We start from the raw sequence: 25,789 nt of genomic DNA, 5'->3' as shown, positions 1-25,789 counted from the left end.
CTGACTGAGCGGACTCTGCTTCCTCTTTAAATTCTGGTCTTCCTTAGATGTATTAGCTGTTTTAGCTCGGCTGCTTTGCTCTGTCCCATGATCGAGCTGACTGTAAGCTGACTCTGCTTGCTTCTCTTGTTCCTTCTCTGCTTCTCTGCCCCTTTCTCAGGGTTTATATATTTTTCTAACAGTTATTAAGTTTTTATGATTTTATTGTAAAGTAACTTTTATTTCACTTGGATTGTAAAAGGTACCTTTAATCTAAATTTTTCTAACACGACTAAGTATTCATTTTGGGCATGACCTCAGCTCATAGATCTCTGATTACATTGTTTCCTTTGTGATATTCAAAATGCTTTGATTTCAATAGGGGAGTGAATTTTGGTTCCTGTCATTTCTATAGTTTTATTATTGAATTGTGTCCCCAGCTCATAATTTTGACTTTTGATTTGGGTCTAATTTGTGTTCTTGTAGACAGGTTGTCTCCAGTTTTCTTTAATTTACCTGATATCAGCAAAATTTCACACCTAGAATTGTCACCTAATTCAACTGAAAATTTTATCCGTTCTTTTCCAGCTGCTTACTTGACTTCAATGAAGGTGTGAAATATTGATTTTAGCATTATACTAAAGATTCACTCGATTGTGACTTGAAAGATATGCTGTTTTGTTTGCTAAGCCAGTTTGACCAAGGCTATCTGCATTTTCTAATCCTCTCCTGGCAGCTGCTGTTAACCCTTTGTGGGATCTTTCCCTATATTCTCTCATGTTCAGAGAGAGACCTGGGTGTACTAGTGCATGAGTCGCAAAAAGTTGGTTTCCAGGTGCAACAGATGATTAAGAAGGCAAATGGAATTTTGTCCTTCATTGCTAGAGGGATGGAGTTTAAGACTAGGGAGGTTATGCTACAATTGTATAAGGTGTTAGTGAGGCCACACCTGGTGTATTGTATTCAGTTTTGGTCTCCTTACTTGAGAAAGGACGTACTGGCACTGGAGGGTGTGCAGAGGAGGTTCACTAGGTTAATCCCAGAGCTGAAGGGGTTGGATTACGAGGAGAGGTTGAGTAGACTGGGACTGTACTCGTTGGAATTTAGAAGGATGAGGGGGGGATCTTATAGAAACATATAAAATTACGAAGGGAATAGATAGGATAGATGCGGGCAGGTTGTTTCCACTGGTGGGTGTAAGCAGAACTAGGGGGCATAGCCTCAAAATAAGGGGAAATAGATTTAGGACTGAGTTTAGGAGGAACTTCTTCACCCAAAGGGTTGTGAATCTATGGAATTCCTTGCCCAGTGAAGCAGTAGAGGCTCCTTCATTAAATGTTTTTAAGATAAAGATAGATAGTTTTTTGAAGAATAAAGGGATTAAGGGTTATGGTGTTCGGGCCGGAAAGTGGAGCTGAGTCCACAAAAGATCAGCCATGATCTCATTGAATGGTGAAGCAGGCTCGAGGGGCCAGATGGCCTACTCCTGCTTCTAGTTCTTATGTTCTATTCTCCACTGTAATGTTTTGCGGGGACCCTTTCATTAGCCTTTTGGCTAAGCGACCCTCCAACTTTTCTTTACAGACTTCAAGACTGTGGGTGCCACAGCTCCTTTTTGAATGAGGGAGCAGGCTCGAGGGGCCAGATTGCCTACTCCAGCTCCTAGTTCTTATGTTCTTATGTTTCTCTTAGATCAGGTATTGCCAGACTGCCATGTTTCAAATGACACATCTTTCCATATTTTCAATTACAGGTTATCCACAAACCTTGTGTCCTGCATCTTCTGAACTCAGCCTCACATACCCATTAGCCACACATACTAAGATGCACACTCTATGTACCACAGCAAATTGACTTTAGAATCATAATTTTCTGCTTTCAAATCCATCCATTGCCAGACCCTGCTCTTTCCAAGTTGCCTTATCAGCTCTAAATCCCAAGCAAATGAAATCTGTGCCTTTCATGGTTTCCCTACTATAAACTATTCTGCTACATCACCTTTCTCCCTATCATTAAATGCTCCTGTGAAGTTTGTTGAAATTCTCTGCCTTGCGACTCCGTAAACGCGAACCCCGATCGGGCGGAGAATCAGGCATCCAGCCAAAATTGAGGTCCATCTCGGCGCCATGCTCCAGTCTCTCGTGGGTGGCGATAACAAGATTTGAAAATGAAAATCGCTTATTGTCACAAGTAGGCTTCAAATGAAGTTACTGTGAAAAGCCCCTAGTCGCCACATACCGGCGCCTGTTCGGGGAGGCTGTTATGGGAATTGAACCGTGCTGCTGGCCTGCCTTGGTCTGCTTTCAAAACCAGCGATTTAGCCCTGTGCAGATTTGCACCTTGTGCCAGTGGCGGCATGCAAAACTGGCATTTATATGTGATTAGCGGGTTGCAAACAGTCTGTTCCACCCTTCCATGATGCTCTGCTCCTCTCAGGCGGAAATCTCGTGGGTGTGAATTGTTACAAGAAAGACCCTTACAGCACTAACACAGGCCCCAATGGTTAGAACGTCCACTGTGTTGTGAATTGATCAGAATCCGAGCTAGCGGTGTGCTGGCCCATTAGCATGTCCTAAATTGCTCCATGAATAGCAACCCCAACGGTAATGTGAATCGCATGCTATTCAATCCCGACATCATCACTTAGTCTGCCAAATGGAGAATTTTGCCTGTTATCGTGGTCATCTTTAGTCCATCCAGCTAAATTTCTGCATTTGCTGCTCAATGCACACATCTATTCCTTATCAGAGCTGAGATATGTCATGTCGAACAACATGTAAATATTATTTACAGCTGCATTATTGTGGCCCTATATATTTGCTTGAATTTAACCTCTTCTATGAATGAATTTAGATATTACTGTGTAGTTCCCTTTGAATAAGACTACCAATATAATGCTTCCGAGGAACATAACCTCCAAAAGCAATTCACATAATTGTTTCGTGACCTCCTGCTGGTATTGTTTAAATCAACTAATTGGACTAAATCACAGGCCATTGACTTATTAAGTCAATAATTCAATTGAAATTATCATTGAACCTTTAGAGATAAATGATCTGCCTCAGAAAGCATAGCCTACTCTTAAAGAAAATTAATAGACTCTCACTATAACACATACTTTGATGCTTTGCTCGTTCTTTGCGGAACAATATATCATAGATCTGTTGAGAGGCAAGTAATCAGGCATCAATGTAACACCCATTATACTGTAGTAAATCTTTTTTGAATTTTTTGCTAGGGAATCACATCAGATTTGTTTCCTGGAATAAAACTACCAAAACCTGACTACCGTGTCTTGCTGGAAGCAATCAGAGAGAATTGTGAACACATGAATTTACAAATGACTGACTTCTTCTCACAGAAGATCTTACAAATCTATGAAATGATGATTGTGCGTCATGGTTTTATGATTGTTGGAGAACCATTTGGTGGAAAAACATCAGCTTATAGAGCGCTGGCTGGTGCTTTACATGATATCTGTGAAAAGGTAGAAATGAATATCGAATTGTTGATTGGTGCATCTTCATTTATTTTATTGTCATCAATCGGTTGTATTTTATAGCTAATATATTTTTTGGAGAACCACATTAATCAAACTAATTTTTCAGTTACAAAAATTAAACTGTAAAATGAAACAATGACATTGATCACAAAGAATATTATATTAGTAGGATGCTTAAGTTGGGGCAATTGAGGGAAATTAAGGGTTAATTTCTATTTAAAGTCGAGTCTTTCTTTAATTTAGTAATTAACTAAAAGTTGCTGTTGGTGTTGGAAGAAGGTGAGTTTCAGACCAGCTTTAAAACCAGGTTGGTACAGGCTCTGCTTGCAGCTGAAGCTAGTTAACTAGTTAGAGAAAGGCGATGGCATAATGGTATTGTCAATGCACTAGTAATTCAGAGACCCACTGTAATGCTCTGGGGTCCTGGGTTTGAATAAAATCCAATAAATATCTGGAATTAAAAGTCTAACGTTGACCATGAAACCATTGTCGGTTGTTGTAAAAACCCAGTTCACTCACTGATGTCCTTCAGGGAAGGAAATCTGTTTTCTTTACCCGGTCTGGCCTACATGTGACTCCAGACCCACATAGCGATGCGGTTGAGTCTTGACTATCCTCCATTGAAATGGCCGAGTAAACCATTCAATTCCATGGCAGTTAGGGATGGCCCAGCCAGCGACATTCACATCCCAAGAATAAATAAAAAACAAGATAACTGGTTTAAAACAGCGGCTAGATTCAGACAGTATAAAAGTGGACCATCTTACAGTGATGCCTTTGTTTGCAATGGATAGCTACTTTGGGCTGCAGTAGAGTTGTTAAGTTGGAGTTTTGCAACTGCGGGAGTTCTGTGAGGAGAGAGCGAGGTGCTCCGTTCAACCTGTCCTCAGAAAGGCGAGTTGCAGCCTTGCAGTGGGAATCATTGGGGCCACCATAAGTGGCTTTCAGAGACATCATGGTTCAGAGAGTGACGTGGGCCAACAGAAGAAGCTGATTGGTGAATAAGTCCTGGTGGGTATTTTGAAATGCTTTTGGGGGTGATTTAATGGAAGCGTTTCTAAGTGTGGTAGCAAGCGGGGACTGCCATGGGCCCAGCAAGGCCGTCACCGCTATAAAATGTTAATTGGTCCACTTAACGAGGTCCCCACAGGCTTAACGCCACAAATGACAGTCCTGCCAGCTGATTCACCAGGGCCGTGCTCCCCCGCTAACAAGGGAGAGCAGCACTTAAACTGCTCCTGCACATCATGCCACACAGCTCACAGCCATGCCACCAAAGAGACCAGCCCATGATTCTGGGATGCCGACCTGGCCAGACTGTTGGATGCGATCGAAATCAGATGGAATGTCCTATTTCCCTGAGGGTCTTGGAGGGTCAGCCACAGGGCAGCCAGTGCCGCCTGGGTCGAAGTGGCAGCGACCAATAGCTCGGGAAGCGTCACCAGGAGGACTGACACCCGGTGCCGTAAGAAGGTCAATGACCTCCACCAGGCCTCAAGGGTGGGTTGGCACCGACCCCTTGGTACCGGCCATGCCCACCACCCATGTTGCCCCCTCGAGCATGAGCCGGGCACCGCCTTCGCCCAGTACCATTCCATGCACCGGCCCACCTAACTCCTCAACCCCTCCATGCCCCCCTTCCTGCCCATATTCCCCTTCCCCCCCCATACTCCCCCCAGTAGTCCCCATCCCCCCATAATCCCCCACTCCGCTCCATATTCACCATCTCCTCCCTCCCACCCCCGTGATGAAAGACGCGTGTGACGCACAATAACCCCCTCTGTGTCCCCGTAGGAGAAGTTGGCACTCAACAGATGGGAGAGGAACTTGATGGATGGTGGGGAACCAGACATCAGACACCTCACCCCCTACGAGGAAAGGGCCCTGGAGGTTGTGGGGCTGGCTGAGGACAGATCTCTCACTGATGTAGAGGTTAGCATATGGTGCAGAGGTGAGGTTCCACCAGCCGCCACACAGGTGACCTGTCACATTACATGCCATGCAGGATGACTCATCCCCCCCAGAGCCATCCGCTACCCCCCGGGCCTGGGGCATCCTGGCGATAGTGGAGAATCTTGCTCTCCCAGCATCCTGTTGGTCATCCAATCCATGTCCTATCTGTAAGGATTTTGAGAGGGTGTGAGTCTGTCAACTAATGGTGTCTTCCAACCTGGGACCCTCCATCCCCCACCCCCTCAACCCCTGCCATCCAACATGACCTACGCACGCAACCCCAGCTGCAGCGGGGGGCCCTGGTGTTGCCTTCCGCAGTGTCCAGGCATCACGGTCTGACTGGGATGCTGGGCAATAACTCCCACTTGCCCGCGAGCAAAGATAGCTACTCCCCTCCTCGGATCTCCACAGCAGCCCTTCTGCCAGCTTCATGTTTTAAAAAAGGAGTACTAATCCTGTGACCACTTGCTTGGGAGGCGGTTAGATCATGGGAGCGCATTAGATTGAGGGTCGCTCCCATTAATTGTATGGCGATTGGTCTTAAGTGGTGATTATTGGATTCTCGCCATGCTACGGTGGGTTCCTGATTTCACCAACGGGACCGGGCCGGTTAGATCGCAAACCAATCCATGTCCAGCGTGGTTCTTGATTTTGGTCTCTCCCACGATCTAACGGCCTTGTTGTGTTCTCACTTAAGCGTAATGCACCCTCTGTGTCCTATTATCATATCCTATCATTTACCTAGCAAAATATATTTACAAGAAAGGATATGGATATCTCTTGGCTTTTCTTATTCATTCTTGAAATGGGGGGTCACTTGCAAGGCCAACTTTTGTTGCGTATCCCTCATTTGTTGCATTGCCCTTGAGAAGGTGGTGGTGAGCCATCTTCTTGAATCACATTGTTCTGTGTGATGTACATCCATCGTAGTGTTAGGGAGTGAATTCCAGTGACAGTGAAGGAACACCGACATATTTTGTAGTCAGGAAAGTGAGTGACTTGGAGTTTCCCTGTGCATCTGCTGCCTTAATGAGAATTTTAACAGAATTGTTGAATATGTATATTAATGTAACAGGTGATTCAAGCAAATGAACTGCATAAAGACAATAAAACAGGGGGGAAGTTATTCTACTGGCATCAAATCTTTATGAACTTAATTGAAAGCTCAACGTAGAGGAATATTTGCGACCCACATTCCATATTTACCAAGATATTGTCGAGAGATTAACTCCTGATCTCTAAGTAACCGGGTAGCTGAGTTCAGTTGGTGGAGCTCTTATTACTAATTCCCTGTGATGACGTGCATCAGATTACCATGTCTCCCAGACACAAGAGGAACATTGCACTCCTTGGGCCTACTTGGAGTTAAGGTTGCTTCCCACGCAGTCTGACTAGGTCTCCAGCAGCTATAAGCCTACTCCACTTACATTTTCCAGTTCTCTAGCCACAGTCAGGCCCCGGGACATTAAGGAAGTTATTGTACATCAGATGTCACTATCTTAGATTAATAAAGTCTGTCCTTTATCAAACAATGAAAATATTTGTATCATGCTGTGAGACTGACTTTCTCCTACTGTGCCATAATAAAACGCCACATATCGATATCTATCACCATTCTCTCAATTGACCAGTTTTGCCATTTGAAGTTTTTTCTTTTACTATGATTTAAAATTAGTAATTAGCTTTTAGCATGTTACTCTTTATATCAGTGATGGTAATTAAATGGCTCCTTAAATGCTGTACTTGTTACCTTTTTGTCTAGGGACTTATGGAGGAGAACAAAGTTCAAATTACAGTTATCAATCCCAAGGCCATCACTATGGGTCAACTATATGGGCAATTTGATAAGGTGTCACACGAATGGTCTGATGGCATTCTGGCTGTTAGTTACAGAGCATTTGCTGTTTCTTCTGTAAGTACTTGTGAATTATGTAAATGTGCAGCTATAAAAAAACATATCAAACTCTATGTCATTGAGGATGTTAGAAAACCTTCAAACAAACAAAATCCTAAGTATTTAGGATATGCAATTTCACAATAGCCTAATATTTCCAAATGTAGACAAAAAATAGTAAAATAAGACATCATTTTGATTGTACTTTTCATAACTGATGTCAGGCGTACTATCTAATTCAGGATGACAGGTCAGCTCTGATCCACCGAGATCAAGCTCTAAGATGAGGACACAAACACTGGGTCCATAGGCAGAGGATTAGGTTTCTTGACATGCCTGAACATCAGTCCCTCTGAAGCTCAGACCTTCATGGCAGGTTATTGGTAACATTTTCAGCACCTTGGAACAAGACTTCCTTCTCAGTGGACCATGAAGGCTTGTACCCATCGACAGAGTGCCCCTCCTCCCCTCCTTCTCTCCCTTTCCCCCAATACCACCATCCCTCCACTTTGGGTCTTTGACCTAACCTTTTGTGCTCGCCCTGCAAGCAGAGAAAGGAGAGAGGCATGAGCATTAGAAATGGTTTGTGTAAATAAGAGGGAAGGACAACATTTGAGGATAGTGACTGCGATGCATGGGTGTGAGAAGGAAATAGCTTAAGGATAAGTGCGAGTGTTGGCTCTTCAGATGGAAATGTGAGAAGGTGCCTGGAGAGGGAGGAATGAGTGGAGCTGCAAGGTGTGTTCTGTGGAGTGCTGTGAAGGAGAATGCTGAGAAAGTCAGAATATGGGGCTTGGTCCCTGAAAGATTAGGCCTCTCAACTATCATTCCCACTTGAGGTCCTGGATCCTCTTGGTGCACTATCCTCAGGTTGGAGGTGCTGACTTCCTCAGCCACTCATTCCATGTTTGCTTGGTTGGACAGGCTAACCTCTTTCTCCCATCAGCTATGAAATTAGTTTTCTCTCTGAAAAATAGTTTAAAAAAAACATTTAATTTTAAAATTAGACAGAACAAACTGCTTTAAAATCCTATAGGATTTGGAGGTAACAAGTGAGGAACATATCAGCAATGATAGAATGGCAGAGCAGACTCGATGGGCTGAATGGCCTAATTCTTCTCCTGTATCTTATGAACTATAATGGAAGGCAAGCTTCTAAGGTGAAAGAGAGAATGGCAAACAAGACGACACCAAGCAAGTGTGAAGCAAGGAAGTGGTTTCTGGTAATCGACAAACATTGAAACCCAAGGCGAAGGAAGATATTTGCTGGGTCAGAGAATCGCGGGGCGGGGGGGGGGGGGGCGCGCGAATCGCGTGACACCGCTCCAACGTCAGCCCGCCGATTCTCCGCCGCCGATTCTCGGGCGCCCACTGGAATGCTGCCCCCCCCCCGCCAATTCTCTGGGCCTCGATGGGCCGAGTGCCCGCCGACTTCGGCTGAGACCCGCCAGCGTAGATTACGTAAAGTCCTACACGGCGGGACCTCGGAGTTCTGCCTGCAGGGGCCATCCTGGTGGAGGGGTGGGGGGAACCGACCCCGGGGGGTGCCTCCACGGTAGCATGGCCCGCGATCAGGGCCTACCGATCGACAGGCGGGCTAGTTCCGTGGTGGGGCCCATGTTCCTCCGCGTCAGGCCCCTGTAGGACTCCGCCGGCGTGGAGACAGGAATCCATGCGCACGCGTGGAATCAAGGCAGCCGAGGCGCGCATGCGCGAACTCGCGCCGGCTGTGTCGCGCTGGCTTTCGGTCACAGGAGCTGCGGACACCACTCTGGCGCCCTACTAGCCCCCTAGGAAGGGGTGAATACCTGGACGTGGAGGTCCGTTGACGCCGGAGTGGCTTGCGCCGCCTTTCACGCAGGTGTCAGAACTTGGCCGATGGATTGGAGAATCGCGGCCATTAAATATGCAAAGTGCTGGGGCGGGATTCTCCGATAATCGGCGCAAAGGCCGGAACCCGGCGCCCAAAATGGCCCGAATCACTCCGGCATCGGGCCCCGCAATGGCGCAAATTCTCCGGCCCAAAATGGGCTAGCAGCGGCATGGCGCCATTCGTGACAGCGTCACCCGTCACGGACGTGCGGCGTCACAGCACAAAAGACTCATCCTCCTGGAGACCCGTCAAAATTGCCGCCCGCCGCGCAGCACCGAGGTTCCAGGAGTGGGACATCGAGGTGCTCCTGAACGCAGTGGAGCAGAGGAGGGAGGCCCTGTACCCCGGACACGGCCGCAGGGTCGCACCACGCCGCAGAGGGCGCCTGTGGAGGGAGGTGGCAGAGGCCATCAACAAGGACAGGCGTCCAGTGCCACAAGAAGGTCAATGACCTAGTCAGGGCAGCCAGGGTGAGTACTCCCTGCCCCACCCCCCCCCCGCCCCCCCCCCCCCCCCCCCACCTCCGATGTGCGGCACAGCCCTCGGTGCAACTGACGTGGCTGCATCCACCCATGCAGGCTGCAGTGGCAGGATGGGTTGTGAACCTCTGCCAACATACACACAACCGCTGGTCCGCATGTATATGTCTGCCTAATACTGTTGCCCTTTATCCCTGCCACCTACCCGCCCCCCACAGGAGAAGCGCGCTCACCTCAACCGTGAGCGTGAGAGGACCGGAGGGGGTCCAGCTGAACTGCGACCACTCACCGTTCATGAAGAGAGGGCCCTGGAACTTGCAGGCGGACCCGAGGACCGGGAGGTTGTGGATGCAGAGGTCGGGGGCGCACCACCAAGTGAGACCCCCAATGGCCTGCCCCCCTTTTCCCCTTCCCCATAGTCCCATATCCCCTTCCCCTATATCCTCCTTCCCCATACCCCCCTTACCCCATATCTCTCATACCCCCCTTCCCCCATATCCCCCATAAGCCCCTTCCCCCATCCCCCATATCCCCCTTCCCCCATATCCCCCTTCCCCATATCCCCCATATCCCCTTCCCCCATATCCCCATTCCCCCATATCTCCCTTCCCCCCATATCCCCCATCCCCATAGCCCCTATCCCCCATATCCCCCTTCCCCCATATCCCCCTTCCCTCATATCACCCATATCTCCCTTCCCCATATCCCCCTTCTCCCATATCTCCCTTCCCCATATTCCCCTTCCCTCAGATCCCCTTATCTCCCTTCCCCATATCCCCCTTCCCCCATAACTCCCTTCCCCCATAACGCCCTTCCCCCATACCCCTGATCTCCATCTGCGTGTCTAACCATGCATGCTGTATTGTGTATTGCAGGACCAAACGTCGACACACCCGTCCCCACTGATGCCGACCGCCCCCAGGCCAATCCAGGGCGGCCATGAGCCAGGGACAGACCCGGCCCATCAGGCATACCACGCCCCCAGGGCGGCCACGAGCCAGGGACAGACCCGGAGCACCAGGGAGACGACACCCCCATCTTGTGCGAGTGCAGCGATGCCAGCGGGCCAGACACAGCGACGAGGGGGGTCAGCCACAGGAACAGGCCCCTGTCGCAGCCGGCACAGGACACACCTACCCAGGACACACCTAGCCAGGACACACTGATGCACCGGACACTGATGCACCGGACACTGATGCACCGGACACTGATGCACCGGACACTGATGCACCGGACACTGACGCACCGGACACTGACGCACACGACACTGACGCACATGACACTGACGCACACGACACTGACGCACCGGACACTGATGCACCGGACACTGACGCACACGACACTGACGCACACGACACTGACGCACACGACACTGACGCACCAGACACTGATGCACCGGACACTGACGCACCGGACACTGACGCACCGGACACTGACCCACCGGACACTGTCGCACCGGACACTGACTCACCGGACACTGACTCACCGGACACTGACGCACACGACACTGGCGCACACGACACTGACGCACCGGACACTGACGCACCGGACACTGACGCACAGGACACTGACGCACAGGACACTGACGCACAGGACACTGACGCACCGGACACTGACGCACCGGACACTGACTCACCGGACACTGATGCACCGGACACTGACTCACTGGACACTGACGCACACGACACTGACGCACACGACACTGACGCACACGACACTGACGCACACGACACTGACGCACACGACACTGACGCACCGGACACTGTCGCACCGGACACTGACTCACCGGACACTGACGCCCAGGACACTGACGCCCAGGACACTGACGCACCGGACACTGACGCCCAGGACACTGTTGCACCGGACACTGACTCACCGGACACTGACGCACCGGACACTGTCGCAACGGACACTGACTCACCGGACACTGACGCACACGACACTGACGCACACGACACTGACGCACCGGACACTGACGCACACGACACTGACGCACACGACACTGACGCACACGAATCTTACACCCAGGACACTGACGCATCGGACACTGACGCACCGGACACTGTCGCACTGGACACTGACTCACCGGACACTGACGCCCAGGACACTGACGCCTAGGACACTGACGCCCAGGACACTGACGCCTAGGACACTGACGCCCAGGACACTGACGCCCAGGACACTGACGCCCAGGACACTGACGCCCAGGACACTGACGCCCAGGACACTGACGCCCAGGACACTGACGCCCAGGACACTGACGCCTAGGACACTGACGCCCAGGACACTGACGCCCAGGACACTGACGCCCAGGACACTGACGCACACGACACTGACGCACACGACACTGACGCCCAGGACACTGACGCACACGACATTGACGCACACGACACTGACGCACACGACACTGACGCACACGACACTGACGCACACGACACTGACGCACAGGACACTGACGCCCAGGACACTGACGCCCAGGACACTGACGCACACGACACTGACGCACACGACACTGACGCACAGGACACAGACGCACCCGACACCGACACACAGGACACCGACGCCCAGGACACTGACGCACACGACACTGACGCACACGACACTGACGCACAGGACACTGACGCACAGGACACTGACGCACACGACACTGTCGCACCGGACACTGACGCCCAGGACACTGACGCACCGGACACTGACGCCCAGGACACTGACGCAACGGACACTGACGCCCAGGACACTGACGCCCAGGACACTGAAGCACAGGACACTGACGCACACGACACTACCGCACACGACACTGACGCACAGGACACTGACGCACACGACACTGACGCACACGACACTGACGCCCAGGACACTGACGCACACGACACTGACGCACACGACACTGACGCACAGGACACCGACACACAGGACACTGATACCCAGGACACTGACGCACACGACACCGACGCACCGGACACTGACGCCCAGGACACTGACGCCCAGGACACTGACGCACACGACACTGACGCACCGGACACTGACGCCCAGGACACTGACACCCAGGACACTGACGCATACGACACTGACGCACCGGACACTGACGCCCAGGACACTGACACCCAGGACACTGACGCATACGACACTGACGCACAGTACACTGACGCCCAGGACACTGACGCACCGGACACTGACGCCCAGGACACTGACACCCAGGACACTGACGCACACGACACTGATGCACCGGACACTGACGCACCGGACACTGACGCACACGACACTGACGCACACGACACTGACGCACCGGACACTGACGCACACGACACTGACGCACCGGACTCTGACGCACACGACACTGACGCACCGGACACTGACGCACACGACACTGACGCACCGGACACTGACGCACCGGACACTGACGCACACGACACTGACGCACACGACACTGACGCACACGACACTGACGCACACGACACCGACGCACCGGACACCAACGCACAGGACACTGACGCACAGGACACCGACGCACAGGACACCGACGCACAGGACACTGACGCACAGGACATTGTCGCACCGGACACTGACGCACAGGACACTGACGCACAGGACACTGACGCACAGGACACTGACGCACCGGACACTGACGCCCACGGCACTGACGCACACGACACTGACGCACCGGACACTGACGCCCACGGCACTGACGCACCGGACACTGACGTCCAGGACACTGACGCACCGGACACTGACGCACCGGACACTGACGCACAGGACACTGACGCCCAGGACACTGATACCCAGGACACTGACGCACACGACACTGACGCACAGGACACTGACGCCCAGGACACTGATACCCAGGACACTGACGCACACGACACTGACGCACCGGACACTGGCGCCCAGGACACTGACACCCAGGACACTGACGCACACGACACTGACGCACCGGACACTGACGCCCAGGACACTGACACCCAGGACACTGACGCATACGACACTGATGCACCGGACACTGACGCCCAGGACACTGACGCCCAGGACACTGACGCCCAGGACACTGACACCCAGGACACTGACGCACACGACACTGACGCACCGGACACTGACGCCCAGGACACTGACGCACCGGACACTGACGCCCAGGACACTGACGCCCAGGACACTGACACCCAGGACACTGACGCACATGACACTGACGCACAGGACACTGACGCACACGACACTGACGCACCGGACACTGACGCACACGACACTGACGCACCGGACTCTGACGCACATGACACTGACGCACCGGACACTGACGCACACGACACTGACGCACCGGACACTGACGCACCGGACACTGACGCACACGACACTGACGCACACGACACTGACGCACACGACACTGACGCACACGACACCGACGCACCGGACACCGACGCACAGGACACTGACGCACAGGACACCGACGCACAGGACACCGACGCACAGGACACTGACGCACAGGACATTGTCGCACCGGACACTGACGCACAGGACACTGACGCACAGGACACTGACGCACAGGACACTGACGCACCGGACACTGACGCCCACGGCACTGACGCACACGACACTGACGCACCGGACACTGACGCCCACGGCACTGACGCACCGGACACTGACGTCCAGGACACTGACGCACCGGACACTGACGCACCGGACACTGACGCACAGGACACTGACGCCCAGGACACTGATACCCAGGACACTGACGCACACGACACTGACGCACAGGACACTGACGCCCAGGACACTGATACCCAGGACACTGACGCACACGACACTGACGCACCGGACACTGACGCCCAGGACACTGACACCCAGGACACTGACGCACACGACACTGACGCACCGGACACTGACGCCCAGGACACTGACACCCAGGACACTGACGCATACGACACTGATGCACCGGACACTGACGCCCAGGACACTGACGCCCAGGACACTGACGCCCAGGACACTGACACCCAGGACACTGACGCACACGACACTGACGCACCGGACACTGACGCCCAGGACACTGACGCACCGGACACTGACGCCCAGGACACTGACGCCCAGGACACTGACACCCAGGACACTGACGCACATGACACTGACGCACAGGACACTGACGCACACGACACTGACGCACCGGACTCTGACGCACACGACACTGACGCACCGGACACTGACGCCCAGGACACTGACGCCCAGGACACTGACACCCAGGACACTGACGCACATGACACTGACGCACATGACACTGACGCACAGGACACTGACGCCCAGGACACTGACGCACAGGACACTGACGCCCAGGACACTGACGCACCGGACACTGACGCCCAGGACACTGACACCCAGGACACTGACGCACACGACACTGACGCACCGGACACTGACGCACAGGACACTGACGCACACGACACTGACGCACACGACACTGACGCACACGACACTGACGCACACGACACTGACGCACACGACACCGACGCACAGGACACCGACGCACAGGACACTGACGCACAGGACACTGTCGCACCGGACACTGACGCACACGACACTGACGCACATGACACTGACGCACACGACACTGACGCCCAGGACACTGACGCACCGGACACTGACGCCCAGGACACTGTTGCACCGGACACTGACTCACCGGACACTGACGCACCGGACACTGTCGCAACGGACACTGACTCACCGGACACTGACGCACACGACACTGACGCACACGACACTGACGCACCGGACACTGACGCACACGACACTGACGCACACGACACTGACGCACACGAATCTTACACCCAGGACACTGACGCATCGGACACTGACGCACCGGACACTGTCGCACTGGACACTGACTCACCGGACACTGACGCCCAGGACACTGACGCCTAGGACACTGACGCCCAGGACACTGACGCCCAGGACACTGACGCCCAGGACACTGACGCCCAGGACACTGACGCCCAGGACACTGACGCCCAGGACACTGACGCCTAGGACACTGACGCCCAGGACACTGACGCCCAGGACACTGACGCCCAGGACACTGACGCACACGACACTGACGCACACGACACTGACGCCCAGGACACTGACGCACACGACATTGACGCACACGACACTGACGCACACGACACTGACGCACACGACACTGACGCACACGACACTGACGCACAGGACACTGACGCCCAGGACACTGACGCCCAGGACACTGACGCACACGACACTGACGCACACGACACTGACGCACAGGACACAGACGCACCCGACACCGACACACAGGACACCGACGCCCAGGACACTGACGCACACGACACTGACGCACACGACACTGACGCACAGGACACTGACGCACAGGACACTGACGCACACGACACTGTCGCACCGGACACTGACGCCCAGGACACTGACGCACCGGACACTGACGCCCAGGACACTGACGCAACGGACACTGACGCCCAGGACACTGACGCCCAGGACACTGAAGCACAGGACACTGACGCACACGACACTACCGCACACGACACTGACGCACAGGACACTGACGCACACGACACTGACGCACACGACACTGACGCCCAGGACACTGACGCACACGACACTGACGCACACGACACTGACGCACAGGACACCGACACACAGGACACTGATACCCAGGACACTGACGCACACGACACCGACGCACCGGACACTGACGCCCAGGACACTGACGCCCAGGACACTGACGCACACGACACTGACGCACCGGACACTGACGCCCAGGACACTGACACCCAGGACACTGACGCATACGACACTGACGCACCGGACACTGACGCCCAGGACACTGACACCCAGGACACTGACGCATACGACACTGACGCACAGTACACTGACGCCCAGGACACTGACGCACCGGACACTGACGCCCAGGACACTGACACCCAGGACACTGACGCACACGACACTGATGCACCGGACACTGACGCACCGGACACTGACGCACACGACACTGACGCACACGACACTGACGCACCGGACACTGACGCACACGACACTGACGCACCGGACTCTGACGCACACGACACTGACGCACCGGACACTGACGCACACGACACTGACGCACCGGACACTGACGCACCGGACACTGACGCACACGACACTGACGCACACGACACTGACGCACACGACACTGACGCACACGACACCGACGCACCGGACACCAACGCACAGGACACTGACGCACAGGACACCGACGCACAGGACACCGACGCACAGGACACTGACGCACAGGACATTGTCGCACCGGACACTGACGCACAGGACACTGACGCACAGGACACTGACGCACAGGACACTGACGCACCGGACACTGACGCCCACGGCACTGACGCACACGACACTGACGCACCGGACACTGACGCCCACGGCACTGACGCACCGGACACTGACGTCCAGGACACTGACGCACCGGACACTGACGCACCGGACACTGACGCACAGGACACTGACGCCCAGGACACTGATACCCAGGACACTGACGCACACGACACTGACGCACAGGACACTGACGCCCAGGACACTGATACCCAGGACACTGACGCACACGACACTGACGCACCGGACACTGGCGCCCAGGACACTGACACCCAGGACACTGACGCACACGGCACTGACGCACCGGACACTGACGCCCAGGACACTGACACCCAGGACACTGACGCATACGACACTGATGCACCGGACACTGACGCCCAGGACACTGACGCCCAGGACACTGACGCCCAGGACACTGACACCCAGGACACTGACGCACACGACACTGACGCACCGGACACTGACGCCCAGGACACTGACGCACCGGACACTGACGCCCAGGACACTGACGCCCAGGACACTGACACCCAGGACACTGACGCACATGACACTGACGCACAGGACACTGACGCACACGACACTGACGCACCGGACACTGACGCACACGACACTGACGCACCGGACTCTGACGCACATGACACTGACGCACCGGACACTGACGCACACGACACTGACGCACCGGACACTGACGCACCGGACACTGACGCACACGACACTGACGCACACGACACTGACGCACACGACACTGACGCACACGACACCGACGCACCGGACACCAACGCACAGGACACTGACGCACAGGACACCGACGCACAGGACATTGTCGCACCGGACACTGACGCACAGGACACTGACGCACAGGACACTGACGCACAGGACACTGACGCACCGGACACTGACGCCCACGGCACTGACGCACACGACACTGACGCACCGGACACTGACGCCCACGGCACTGACGCACCGGACACTGACGTCCAGGACACTGACGCACCGGACACTGACGCACCGGACACTGACGCACAGGACACTGACGCCCAGGACACTGATACCCAGGACACTGACGCACACGACACTGACGCACAGGACACTGACGCCCAGGACACTGATACCCAGGACACTGACGCACACGACACTGACGCACCGGACACTGACGCCCAGGACACTGACACCCAGGACACTGACGCACACGACACTGACGCACCGGACACTGACGCCCAGGACACTGACACCCAGGACACTGACGCATACGACACTGATGCACCGGACACTGACGCCCAGGACACTGACGCCCAGGACACTGACGCCCAGGACACTGACACCCAGGACACTGACGCACACGACACTGACGCACCGGACACTGACGCCCAGGACACTGACGCACCGGACACTGACGCCCAGGACACTGACGCCCAGGACACTGACACCCAGGACACTGACGCACATGACACTGACGCACAGGACACTGACGCACACGACACTGACGCACCGGACTCTTGACGCACACGACACTGACGCACCGGACACTGACGCCCAGGACACTGACGCCCAGGACCCTGACACCCAGGACACTGACGCACATGACACTGACGCACATGACACTGACGCACAGGACACTGACGCCCAGGACACTGACGCACAGGACACTGACGCCCAGGACACTGACGCACCGGACACTGACGCCCAGGACACTGACACCCAGGACACTGACGCACACGACACTGACGCACCGGACACTGACGCACAGGACACTGACGCACACGACACTGACGCACACGACACTGACGCACACGACACTGACGCACACGACACTGACGCACACGACACCGACGCACCGGACACCGACGCACAGGACACCGACGCACAGGACACTGACGCACACGACACCGACGCACAGGACACCGACGCACAGGACACTGACGCACAGGACACTGTCGCACCGGACACTGACGCACACGACACTGACGCACATGACACTGACGCACACGACACTGACGCACACGACACTGACGCACACGACACTGACGCACAGGACACTGACGCACAGGACACTGACGCACACGACACCGACACACAGGACACTGAAGCACAGGACACTGTCGCACCGGACACTGACGCACAGGACACTGTCGGACCGGACACTGACGCACATGACACCGACACACAGGACACCGACACACAGGACACCGACGCACAGGACACCGACACACAGGACACCGACACACAGGACACCGACACACAGGACACCGACACACAGGACACCGACGCACACGACACTGACGCACCGGACACTGGCGCACACGACACCGACGCACAGGACACCGACACACAGGACACCGACGCACCGGACACCGACGCACCGGACACTGACACACCGGACACTGTCGCACCGGACACTGATGCACACGACACTGACGCACACGACACTGACGCACAGGGGACGGATGGACAAGAACCACCACTCCAGGGGACCATGGACTTTGGGTCGGATGAGGAGCACGACACTACGCCACTGCTGTCACCAACACCCTCCACTACCGCAGAGACACTCACCTCGGTTGGGTACTTTAGCGATGAGGCATCTGGTACACTAACTGCTGCGCACAACACAGCTGTCCCGGTACAACAGGTGGAGGCAGGAGCAGCCGAGGGGCCGGGTGGTCGGAGGGCACCACAGCGCGAGCAACCATCTGCCGCCCAGACGGGTCCCGGGTTCCTGGAGTTACCACACCCACCCATAGACCCGATGCAGTCACGGACCAAGGTGGTGACGGCCGGCCTGCGGCAGCTGCAGACGAATGTGGAGGAGTCCACCTGCGTGCAGGAGCTGGGAGTGGTGCCGCTCATACGTGCCACCCAGGCCGACACCGCACGGGTGGCGTCCGCGGTGGAGGCAATGGGTGCGACGGTGTCAGACATGGGGAACGGTTTGCGAGGCCTGGGACTTTCCGTGCAGGCGGCGTCTGTGGCCCAGGACATGGCTGCCCTCTCACAGGATGGCATGAGCCAGAGCCAGCAGCAGATCCCAGAAGCGCTCAACGCCATGGCGCAGTCCCAGCAGGCAATGGCCCAGTCCCAGCAGGCAATGGCCCAGTCACTGCAGGCCATGGCCCAGTCCCAGCAGGCAATGACCCAGTCTCAGCAGGCCATGGCCCAGTCCCAGCAGGCAATGGCCCAGTCCCAGCAGGCAATGGCCCAGTCTCTGCAGGCCGTCACTGAGGGCATTGGCGCCATTGCCCAGGTGCTGGCCGGCGTCGCACAGACACAGACAGGGATGGCCAACTCCCTGAGCTCCATGGCTGCAAACGTGCAGACTCTTGTTGATACCAGGGCGGGCCTCCAGTACTGGCAGCGCAGGTGTTGGGGGGGGGCATCGGATGGTCGGTCCATTCGTATCCCCGACCCATGTAGAGGCCTGGGGGCCATTGGGCACCCCGAAGGAGGAAGAGGTGCTGAGGCCCATTCCGGTTCCCCTTGTAGGGGAGGTCCCGGAACACCGCGATACCTCGGACTCCCCCCCCCCCCGCCCCCCCCCTTCCGTCCCAAGTGCATCGGGTGGGCAACGGGCAGGACAGGCTGGCAGCTCGCCATCCCAGTTGCCCGAGCCGAGCCTGGCCCATCTAGGCCGGGCTTCCCCAGGAAACGGCTGCCAAAGGGATCCCGAGTCGCAGGGCAGGAATCACAGGAGTCCACACACAGTTCTGCTGTATCGTCTAGGGAACCACCTAGACGTAGACACTGAGTAAGTTGCCACGGGTGCAGTTCACAGATTAGTTATAGGGGCTAGGGCATGTGTATGAACTGTTTGTTATTAAAATCACTGTCACACTTACAGAAGCTGCCTCTGTGCTCTGTCCGATGCGTGCGGGAGTGTGGTGTGAGGTGAGCGCCAGTGTGTGTGTGAGGGGTGATAGAACGCCGGCCTCAGGTGAGTGTGCCCCCCCTCCCCCCGGGTCGCCCTCGCCAGCCCCCCGGGCAGACGACGGGATCGTGTGCTGCAGTGTCACGGCCGCCTGCAGGGACGGTCCGGGTGGAGGGTGGTACTGTGGCCAAGGGTCAGGCATTGTCCAACGATGTAGAGCCCAGAGCTCATCGCAGAGCGGGTTGTCATCATCCTCCATGGCCTGCAATAGACGCGCTTCCACCGGCAACTGTGTGAGCTCGACCCGTTGTGCCGCAGGTGGATGTGCAATGGAGCGGTGGGAGGGGGAGGGGGGGGCTGGTGCTGTAGTGTGCAGTCTGTGCCCATTCTCGGCGATTCCCACTCCCCCCACCCCCCACCCCCAGGCTGTGAACCGGGCGGCTATCAGCCTGTCCCGTGCCCACTGGCCCAGCCAGTAACGGTGGACAGCCTCCCGTCCATGTCCAGCCCGCCTGTCCTGGCCGTTGCCCCCATCCTCCTCATCTGGGGAGGTCTGTGTCTCGTCTTGCTGCTCCTCCCCTTCCCCCTCCTCTGCCTGCAGCACATCGCCCCTCTGCTGGGCTATGTTGGGCAGGACGCAGCAGACCACAACGATGCGGCCGACCCTATCTGACTGGTCACTGCTGAGATGGGGGTTGAGGCACCTGAAACGCATGTTTAGAAGCCCAAAGCACCTCTCTATCACACCCCTAACGGCTGCATGGGCATCGTTGTAGGTGTTCTCTACGTCGGTCTGTGGCCTCCGTGTAGGCGTCATCAGCCACGACCGCAACGGGTAAGCCCTGTCGCCTGGCAACCAGCCCCTCAGCCGGGGGGGGGTCGTCCCTCGAACATGGTGGGGATGAAAGATTGCGCCAATACGAATGAGTCATGTACACTGCCTAGGTACCGGGCGCAGACGTGCAGGATCATCATGCGGTGGTCGCAGACCACCTGAATGTTCATGGACTAGGTCCCCTTCTTATTCGTGAACACGGCCCTGTTATCCGCAGGTGGCCGCATGGCGATGCATCCCATCGATCACCTCCTGGACCATGGGTATCCCGACCGCCGCAGCGAAGCCCGCTGCCCGGGCATCCTGGCTGGCCCGGTCCAGGGGAACTGGATGTAGTGGTCCGCAATGGCATATAGGGCGTCTGTCACTGCACGGGTGCACCGATGTAGAAGTGCGGTTTGCGCGATGACGGCCAACATCGCTGGGTGATCACCAAACATAACGACCTGCAGGGGGTGGGGGTGGGGGGGATAGACGACATGCCATCATTGCCCATACCCCCCCCCTGCCCGCAGCCGGGTGCCGTGGGCTGCATGGTCGCGACAGCTGGAAGCTGGCACCTGGCCAGGCGGACAACCTCCCCAACCCCCCCCCTCCCCAGCACTCGCCCACCCCCCTCCCCCTCCCCCCGGCACTCGCACCCCCCTCGCCCCCCCCGGCACACGCACCACCCCCCCCACCAGCACTCGCCCTGCCCTCCCCGGCCCAGCCCCACCGCCCCCCGGCACTCGCCACCCCCCCCCCCCCCGGCACTCGCACCCACCCCCCCGGCACTCGCCCCCCCCGCCCCGCCCCCCAGCACTCCCCCCTCCCCCCCCCCGGGCACTCGCCCCCCCCCCCCCGGCACTCGGCCATCCCCCCCCCCGGCACTCCCCCCCCCCCCCGGCACTCACCCCCCCCTGCCCGTGGTTGGTCACATTGGCAGGACTTCGGCCCATCCGGCTGGGAGAATTCTGGCGGCCCCGGTGCCCATAGCGTTGCCGCCGGTTCCCGCCATTCTCCGAGGCGGGTGGCGCGATTCGCGCCAGCGTGATTTTTGGGGGCCGGAGAATTCGGCAGTCGGTGGGGGCGGGATTCACGCCGACTCCCGCCGATTCTCCGACCTGGCGGGGGGGGTTGGAGAATCCCGTCCCTGGAGTTTAATCAGCTGTAATCTTATTAAAACGCTGGGTAACTCCTAGCCAGCCAGCATATACACCCAGATTAAAAGGCGAGTCTCTGGTCACAGTGATATTGGCCCAGTTCTGCAGAACTGAGTAAAGCCCCCTATCCCTCACCTTACCTTGACCACCTTCAACGCCCCCCCATTGCCTCTTTCGGAACACATAAATCTGTTAGAAAAATCAAACTCACATTCCCTGGACAGCTGTGCCAACAAATGCTGCTGCGTTAGTGCAGGCTTGTCTTATCTTTTTGCCGGGATGGGGGGGGGGGGGCACATTTGCATATTTCTTTCACTCACGGGCTAATGGGGAAATTTCAAAAAGATACGGTTGGCACAAAAATGAGTTGAATTTCAAAGAAAAGTTTTTAAGGATTTAAGGCAAGAAACAATTGCTGAACAAAAGTACAGCAATGTCTTAGCAATAAATTAAAGAGTAAGTAAAAAAATTATCAGTGTGTGAGAGGGTCAGTGTATGTAGATGAGTGAGTGCGTGTGTATGTGTTGGTAAGAGTGAGTGAGAAACCTGAGACTGGGTCTAAGGTAGACTCACACTCTCCCTCACACTCCGTATATTGCACCCAACCCCCTCGCTCACTTGAATATTCAGCTCGCAGCCTTGGTCATCTTACAACCCCCATCTCAGCAGTGACTATCAGATCATATCATGCTTTTATTTCTCTTTGTGCTATCAGTTCATCTGTCTTTTTATGGTTCCTGTGCGCATTCAGGTAAAGAGCCTTTAATTTTTGGGGCTGTATGGTGGCACAGTGTTCGATCCCGGTCCTGGGTCACTGTCCATGTGGAGCTTGCACATTCACCCCCCATCTGCATGGGCCTCGCCCCCACAACCCAAAGATGTGCAGGGTAGGTGGATTGGCCACACTAAATTGCCCCTTTAATTGGGAAAAAAGAATTGGGCACTCTAAATTTAATAAAACAAGAGCCTTAATTTTGCCTTTTTTCTATTGTTCACTATTGTCACCCGATTGGCTTGGACATTCTTATTTCTGTATGCTTTGGCCCTTCCTGCAACACTCCAGTCATGGTTATTTGTCATAATAATAATCATTTATGGTGTCACAAGTAGGCTTACATTAATAGTGCAATGAAGCCACTGTGAAAATCCCCTGGTCGCCACACTCTGGCGCCTGTTGGGTACACAGAGGAAGAATTCAGAACATCCAACTCACCCAACAAGTATTCGAGACTTGTGGGAGGGAACAACAGCACCCGGAGGAAACCCACGCAGACACTGGGAGAAATGCAGACCCCGCACAAACAGTGACCCAAGCTGGGAATTGAACCTGGGTTCCTGGCGCTGTGAAGCAACAGTGCTAACCACTGTGCTACCATGTATTGCTACTTTGAACAATTGCCTTGTCCCTTCTCTTTAACTTTCAAAATTCCCCCTCACAACCCATTTATTTTATTTTAAAAATATTTTTCCATTTTATGCATAATACAAAATACTACAAAACAACGAAACAGAATAAAACACCAATACACACATACAACCCCCCAAAACATAACCTACCCCCCCCACTAAACCTAACCTCTCCCCCTTCCCCTTTCTCACCTCCCCCTTCCCCAGCAACTAATGGTAATGTGCTCCTTGAAATACACAATAAACGGCTGCCATCTCCAGTAAAATCCCTCAATTGCTCCCCTCACGTGTACTTGACTTTCTCGAGATATAGGAACTGCATCAGATCTCCCGCCACACTGAGACACTGTACGTAGAAGCAGATCTCCACCCCAGCAGAACACGCCTCTGGGTAGTGTGGTGATCCACTGTAATAGGAGATGTAAGGTAGGACCTGCACGACAGGTTCGCCGGAAGCTCCTGCCGGCTGGCTCTGCCCACGGAGAACTGTATAAATATGCATGACATCCAGTGCCCTGCCATTTCACCAGCTGCAGCAGGAGGCCGCGCATCTGACTGTAATAAAGCCACAGTTGTACCCAACTTTAGTCTTTGTGCAATTGATCGTGCATCAATCTATTACAGTCAGATTTTCCACAGAATGGATATCAGAATTAAGCCCGATTGCCTGCAGCTGGATCCGCACTCGCCCGTCGCCAGAAAAGACTTTACTTACTGGCTAGTCTGTTTTGAGGCCTACATCAAGGCTGCGGTACCCGAGCCAACGGAGGCTCAGAAGATAAACGTCCTGTACTCCAGACTGAGCTCCAACGTGTTCCCGTTGATCCAAGACGCCATGAATTACACAAAAGCAATAGAACTCCTAAAGGAACACTACGTGCAGTAGGCGAACACGCTCTTCGCCAGGCATGTACTCGCCACCCGCTCGCAACTACCTGGTGAGTCCATCAAAGACTTCTGGCGGGCCCTAATTCCACTCGTCCGGGACTGTGACTGTCAGGCTGTTACGGCCGGCGAACACGTGAATCTCCTCATGCGTAATGCCTTCGTGACAGGGATTGCATCAGACCGCATCCGGGAACGATTACTGGAAGGGGCCACTGGCGGAGATGAAAACCTTGGCGCTCTCCATGACAGTCGCATCCCGTAACGTACAATCGTACCCCTCCCGCCGCGTTGCCCACCCTTCTACCCCTTCCTACCCCTCCTGGACCCTGCCGACGACCTCCTCAGCCGTGGCCCTGCCTTTCCAATACGCCTGCGCCGATCCGCGCACCCCGGGGGTCCGCGCTGCTACTTTGCGGTCAGCAGAAGCACCCCCGCCAACACTGCCCGGCCCGCACTGCACTTTGTAAAGCCTGCAGTAAAAAGGGCCACTTCGCGGCGGAGTGCCAGGCCCGCACAGTCGCTGCGATCGTGCCCGCTATCGCCCCCTCCCCCACGCCAGACGCACAATGGGAGCTGCCATCTTCTCCTCCCGGGTCCATGTGCGATCAATGGG

At 55.4% G+C, this 25,789-nt stretch overlaps 1 protein-coding gene across 1 annotated transcript in view; it reads left to right on the top strand.

Moving 5' to 3' along the window:
- The window catches only part of dnah7 (dynein, axonemal, heavy chain 7), a 570,689-nt gene that overhangs the window by 261,212 nt on the left and 283,688 nt on the right, over positions 1-25,789 (top strand). Inside the window, exons 29-30 of the mRNA XM_072478629.1 lie at positions 3,218-3,466; positions 7,197-7,346. Of these exons, the coding sequence (XP_072334730.1) occupies positions 3,218-3,466; positions 7,197-7,346 (399 nt within the window). The remainder of the gene's footprint in view (positions 1-3,217; positions 3,467-7,196; positions 7,347-25,789) is intronic.

Source organism: Scyliorhinus torazame, chromosome 2 (genome assembly GCF_047496885.1).
Source record: "Scyliorhinus torazame isolate Kashiwa2021f chromosome 2, sScyTor2.1, whole genome shotgun sequence".
Lineage (NCBI taxonomy): Eukaryota > Metazoa > Chordata > Chondrichthyes > Carcharhiniformes > Scyliorhinidae > Scyliorhinus > Scyliorhinus torazame.
This window is presented reverse-complemented; position numbering and strand designations above follow the sequence as displayed.